This window comes from Pteropus alecto, unplaced genomic scaffold (assembly GCF_000325575.1).
Source record: "Pteropus alecto unplaced genomic scaffold, ASM32557v1 scaffold97, whole genome shotgun sequence".
In the NCBI taxonomy this organism is placed as follows: domain Eukaryota; kingdom Metazoa; phylum Chordata; class Mammalia; order Chiroptera; family Pteropodidae; genus Pteropus; species Pteropus alecto.
In genome coordinates, this window is record NW_006439713.1 from 2422250 (window position 1) to 2429037 (window position 6788).

General features: G+C 55.7%; 1 protein-coding gene across 1 annotated transcript in view; it reads right to left on the reverse strand.

The window, feature by feature from the left end:
* Positions 1-287: 287 nt before the first annotated feature.
* Positions 288-6788, reverse strand: part of PCP4 (Purkinje cell protein 4) — a 53477-nt gene continuing 46976 nt past the window's right edge. The window contains exon 3 of the mRNA XM_006916731.3: positions 288-700. Coding sequence (XP_006916793.1) covers positions 573-700 — 128 coding nt within the window. The 3' untranslated portion in view covers positions 288-572. The remainder of the gene's footprint in view (positions 701-6788) is intronic.

A 6788-nucleotide genomic window follows, 5' to 3' on the forward strand; every position in this document is an offset into this window, starting at 1 on the left:
TTCTCCTGGATGAGTCACAATTCCCCAGCAAAACTGCTGAAGGTCTGGGACCCCAGGGACCAGAGCTCTAGCCCCATCATAAGAAAAGGTATTGTGATCACCAGTGGCACTTAGTACTCTGCAGACGAGTCAGGCAGGGCTGGGAACGGAACAGCTTCTGCGAGCGGCCCCGTGCCTCGGCTCTGACCTTCAGGGAAGGAAGGAACAGACAGCTGGCGTGCGGTCACCTCTAACAGCGGGGACTTCCCAGACCGATATAGAGGGAGGGACAGAGGCAGACACTCCAATCACGCATCTCAACTCCGTTTTATTACAACATCGAGGGAACTGGTTGCAGGGAGGATGATGCTGGAGATGAACGCGGAGGGCGAGCCACTCACGACCGCACCGTCAGCCTTCCTGAGCGGGTACGGACGTCACGGGGCTCTGGACATGCATTGGGGACCGCTGTGTGTGTGTGTGTGTGTGTGTGTTGTGTGCAGATGATTTCTCTCTGGGGTGTTTTCTTTAATTTCTTGACAGATGATGGTTGAATCCGGTGTCTTCTGGCAGACTAGGAAGGGGCTCTCCCACTAGGACTGGGACCCAGCCTTTTTCTTCTGGAATTTTCTGAACTGAGACTGAATGGCCACCGCCGCACGTTCTGTCTCTGGCGCATCCATGTCGATGTCAAATTCCTCCTGAACTTTCTTCTGCCCATCTGTAGCAAGAAACACAGACAGAAGGCAGTCACTGAGCGGGAGGGAAGCAGGCCGGAAGGCAGGCAGCGGCTCTGGATGAGCAAAGCCCCCAGGCCGCCACGTGGCGCACACTCAAAGCCCCCAGCACAAGGCCAAGTTTGCAAACGACAGTCCGGCGGCGCGAGCCCAGCCCTCCCGGGAACCGGCTGTCTTCCGGCCACCTGATACCTACATCTGCAAACGCGCGAAGCTCAAGGGCACAGGCTCGAGGCCTCACGTGTGTCCTGCACGTGGCTCCTGTTTCTCAGGCCTACTGTACGGACACTGGCAAAGGTACTAGCTGGGCTGGTATCTTCGCCTGTTATCTCGTGGAGCTACAGTTCACACAGTGCTACAGAGGTTGGCGCCATGGCAGCCGCTAGGCTGAGTTACGGTCATTGCGTTTCTGGGTGTACGTCCGATGCCAGCGCGATCTGCTTACGGGACGAGGGCTCCCGGTTTTACCACGGTCACGACCGGACGGTACCGTCTGACCTTCGCAGTGGCCCCACTTGACAAGTCCTACAATTTTCCTCCAACCAGGTAGGCTAGGCCATTGGCTTGCTGAGGCGGGAGGATTTGACTAATTCACATTGTCATGATGGTTGAAAACATGATATAAGCCGAATCCCCGAGAAACCACGAGCTGATTGTCCCCTTGTGCTGTGCGTCTTGCTGAGCGCTGGCCAATTTCAGGCCAAACGTGAAAAACAAATAAATAAATAAAATCCATTAGTCACAGAAAGGGAGAATCTTTACACCCCCTCAGTCCACTGAAAGCTAATCATCAGAAGCACCAAGGCATCTGTTTTTCCTTTTAATACTGACACAGGGGCCCACCCAGACTCTGGCTGCCTCTCTGCACAGCCACAGTGGGAGGCGCTGCTGAGGGCAGGACCAGGTCAGATGTTGGTGTGCCCGGGGCGCGGCCGGACAGCCCGCTTTTCTAAAAGGCTCTCAGGTGGTTCTAAGGTGCAGTCTGAGTTGAGAATCAGCTACTTCGTTTATAGCTGACGTGACAAATAAGGCCCTGGAGTTAGCTCAAGGCACCTGGGCCAAGAGCCTCCAAGCCGCCTGGGCCTGCATTTGGAACCTGGCCGTGTGAGGGGCACATCCAGCTTGGGGACAGGAAAATCAAGGACATTGAGGCAGGAGAGAACGCTCCGGGCAAGGGCCAGGGACAGGAACCTATTCCCAACTTTGTCAGCAGGCGGCCTCAGTATGTCGTTCAACCTAAATGTGACGCACTCGCTCACTTCCTCTCGGTGGCTTTGGATGACGATACCCGGGCAGCACAGAGGACGGAGGACACTGCCGAGAAGGAAGGCAGGCTGTTCTCCCCGGCTCGTTCTGTTCCGACTCTTAGGCAGGTAGGTAAGTAGTAGGTAAGTAGGAAGGTAGGTAGATACAGATAGGTAATGATAGACAGATTAGGTAGATAGATGATAGATAGGTAGGTAGGTAGATAGATAGATAGATAGATAGATAGATAGATAGATAGATAGTAGATAGATAGATAGATGGATAGATAGGAGACAGATAATAGGAATTCTTTATCTATCTATCTTCTATCTATGTATCATCACATTTTAAAATGGTTCTCATCTCAGATGCATCTGGTTGTGTGACTTTGCCTCTGCGGACCCCAGAGCAGCCTCCTCTCAGTTCTCCTGGAGATAAGCAGGTCCCCCCGTGACCCCTGCAATCACACCTCCATCTGGGAGGACAGGACACCGGCTTCACGAGCCTTGGTGGACTGATTGCTCTGTGACCTAAATCAGTAGAATTGTTTTCCTCTATCCCAGATTTGCTGCCGATGCCCATAACAGCAGAGATTTTGAGTGCACCAATGTCCAGAGACTATTTGGGGGCCATCCATTGTAACCCACGAGCACCCAGACGATCGGAGACTAAGTGGTAGAGAGCCCTTCACACTTTAATCCGCGGCTCGGGGGCCCTTTCTTCAGAGAGGTAGGACCACTGAGAGGGATAGGAGTTCCTGAAGCTCCAGCCTATGCCTTAAAAACGTTTCACGAACATTATCACAGGAGCCCAAGACCGGAGAAGGAATATCCAGCAAAGCTGAAAGGTGAATGGCTGCGACTCACGTGTTCACAGCAATAAACCCTTCAGTGCCAATAACATCTGCATAAGGAGCTCCTTTGGCATGAAGAATTGTCATTTTTCACATGATTTAGAGTCCCCGATCCTATTCCTCCCGGAGAAACCCCTGCATTCACGGTATTATGATCGCAGAGGGGACAAATTAGCTCTGATACGAAAAGACACAGAAGATTTCTCTTTTAGATTTAAAATGTCGCTGCAACCTGAAGTTTTGAAGGGCTGATTCATCTTTTCCCTTTTATAATGATAACCAAAAAAAGCAATATTATTTTTTGACAAATGATAAATGAAGAAGCAGGAAATTATGTATGTTTAGGGACTATATAATGAGACAGTAAGAACGGGTCATAAAAGTAGATTTCCTAATTATATCGTAAACTAATATCCTCAGTCAAAAGCGATTTACGGATTCCTCCCTCGTTTGAAAACTATTGCAGTGTTTACAAAAGAAACGGCTATTATTTCAGGAACCGTTACTTTCCGTTTACTCCGTACAGTGGAGCATTCCCTGGGGAGGGCCTGCCCGTGTGTCCCCTTCTTCCGGGCCGGCCGGGGGTGTGTAGAGCAGAGGAAGGGGACCCGGACTGCAGTGGCGAAGAGACGACTAATTAGATTCGGTGGCACAGGGCTCAATGCAAACGAGGTGAGTGCGTGGAGATGGCCCCCTGAGGCCCCAGGAGCCAGACATGCACAGCTCTGAGCATCCCGGACTCAGCAGGAGAGAAGGGATGACATGAACGGGCATCCAGAGGGACCACAGCCAGGCGCCAGCCCTCAAGGCCACTCTGCCGAGCCTCGGGCCCTGTGGGAATCCGCGCTACCTGCCAAGGCTCCCCTTCCGTGACCTTGGTGGTAGCTGCCACAGTGGGGTGCAGGGGGGCCCATGAGAGCCTCCCCTCCCCGCTGTCACTGTCGGGCCGAGGCGCGGTGAAACTCAGAGAGGACCTCGCCAAGTCTGCTGGGAACAGGAAGGGCGCTGGGAGGGCGCGCTCCCTGCGGGGTGCACCCCCCGCCTCGCCCCACACTCTGGTTCTTCGCGGGGCAATCTCCGCCTTGCTCTCCTTCTTCCTCTCCTCCCTGGTCTGTGGTCCATCACCCCACTAAAGTACGAGCTCCCTAAGGGAGGACTTCGTCTGCCCTGTCCCAGCAGCTCACGCAGGGCCTGCCACATAGTAGGTCAGTCAGCAACCACTGACTCCCAGTGAGTCCATTAATTAATACGATGGGCAGCTGTCCAGCGCATGCCTTTATCTGAAGGACCAGACCGAGCCCTTCGCCCTCAGGGTAACCATTTCACCTCCATGCGGGAGGGGGTCCTCACCCCCCTGCCCACCACCAGGCCGCTGAGGAGGGGGCAGGGAGGCGCCCGGCAGAGCCGCTGAGGGGCCAGCCGAGGGGGGCCATGCACAGGCGACAGAGGGAACGAGTCAGGAGGTTGTCTCGCTGATGGAAAACACGGCCACGTTCAAACATAAGAAAGCGTTACTTAACCGCAGTGAGCCCAGGGGATGGTCGGCTCCTGCGTAGACAGCAGCAGGACACGGGTGTCCAGGGTGCCACCTTCAGATACGCAGCTCCTGAGAAACCCCCATTCATGTGGGTTCTCTTGCCAGGCACCTCTGGGTGGGCTTTCGAGCCCCTCCGTGCAGAACAGTGACTGCCACCAGATCAGCGACTGCCACCAGCCCCCCACCAGGGCAGGCCTGGCTTCGGGCAGACCAAGCGCTCCAGACTCCTGTGGGATGAGGCCGACGCCCCCGCGCCCCTCCCCCGATGAGGCAGCCGGCAGGAGCAGGTGGCGTGGGTCCGGGCGAGAGCAGGTGTGGGTGTCTCCGACTGTTCCATGACTCCCAGAGGTGCATGGCTTCTGTGAGTCTCAGTATGCTCATCTCAAAAGTGAAGTAAAATCCTTTCTCTGAAAGCCTGCTCCGCCTAGGCCCCAGTGTTATGTGCAGGTCAAGGCCATTTATAAATTAAACCTCGCGGCTTCACGGAGACGTCTGCAGGCTGCACGTGGACGGTGAGCTCGGCCTGGCATTTTTGTTCCGGATTCACGGCCCGAAGCGGGCAGGACGCACAGGCTCCGGTTCCCAACGGCAGCTCTTCATCAGCCCGAGCAAATGAGCAATGTCTCACGAGAACACTTTGTGGACAGCCCGGCACGGTCGTTAATATGTGCATGTCTCTGGGGTTCTGGAATTTTCTCATTTCTGCGTGTCCCTCTGTGAAGAAATTCTGAAGCCGACCGAGAGAATGGTCAACAGATTATCTGTCCCAATTAGCTGGTTCAGTACAAATAGAGCGGTCACCAACTCCCCTCCACCGTTTTCCTGACCTCCTAGTCAGGAGGTGTGAGAAGGACCCGTAACCGCACTGACCACGGTGCTGGGTGGGCCGGCAGCTGCCACCCGCCCTTCAGAGCCCACCCAAACTCTGCCAGGTCCGCCACCTGGAAGACCTGGTCTCAGAGTCAGGGGGCAGTCTGAGGGGCTGAGGACCAAAATCCACCAGGCTGGGCAGTTGACATTGTCCACGTCCCCGTTACCCACCCGTCCACGTGTGCCTCTCTCTTCCCTCCCCGCTTCTCTCTCCCCGAACAAAGAGCACAGCCCCAAAACGGTCCTGAGCAATGAGACTTTGCCCCCGGGACCAAAACTCCAGGAAACGACCGACACACGACACAGAGCTCTGCGGACGGCCCCGGCACAGCGAGATGCTGCTCCTCGAGGCTCAGGACGCCTCGCGGTGCGGTTCGCCAGGGCCACGACCTCCCCGCCGGGAAGAAACCCAGGCCTGTTCGGATCTACGTTTCGCACCATCGTAGACATCGCTTACGCTATTCTTCTGAAATAGTATAAACGGATTTTCTTTCAGAGGTCATTTGATGGCAAATGCAAAACAGAGGATCATAAATATGAAAGGAAGGCGTTGACCGGCCGAAGACAACCCCGAATGAACGTGACGAGTCCCTGACGCCGTCGTGAGCAGCCCTCGAACGGGAAAACGGCGTGCCACAGGACACGCCCGCGCGCGTGACTAAGCCAGCACACGTGGGTCCGGCACGGGAAGTCGTGCTCGGAGCAGCCGTAGGACCTATCGACCAGCCTTACCGACCGGCCGCGCCGTCCGCAGGGCTGCTCTGCCAAGCACCGCAGGCTCGGGGCTGAAACCCCGACGTTTATTCTCTCACACGTCTGGAGGCTGGAAGTCAGGTCCACACGCGGCACAGCTGGTTTCCCCTGAGGCCTCTCTCCTCGGCCTGCGGACGGCCGCCTTCTCGCTGTGTCCCACGTGGTCACGTGTCCCCTCTTCCTCGTATAAGGACATCAGTCAGATTGGATTCGGGTCCGCCCGAACGGCTTCATTTTTACCGAATCACCTCTTTAAAGGCCCCGTCACCAAACACAGCCATACTCTGAGGGAGCGGTGTCAGGGCTTCAGCATCTGGATTTTGGGAGACGCAGTTCACCCCACCACAGCACCTAACCTAACTCTGAGGCTCTCTCTATACATTTTTAAGTAGTTTTGTATTCTTTGCCTCATCTGATATCCACCCCGTTTCTGAGAGCTGCAACAAACGTCCATCATCCCCGCTTTACAAAGGTGCAGAGCCGAAAACGTGTGTCACCCAAGACCCCCAGGCGAGTGCTGGCCGAGCGCTGATCAGAATCCAGTTCTTGCTCCAAATCTTGTGACCGTTCTGCAGGACTGCATTACGGTCGGCAGCCCCGACACGTGTCGAGACAATGGCCTTCCGTGAGGACCCATCGGTGCTGCTCGTGGGGGGGACATCACCGGGGTGGTCCACGTCCGGACACACGAAACGGTGGCCAGTCTGCTCGCTTACAAGGTGGTCCAGGAATTTGCCAGCAAATTCCACCACCCCGCAAACGGCCTGGAATGCCTGCTATAGGCCGGTCACTGTGCCACGGGATGGGACAGGGC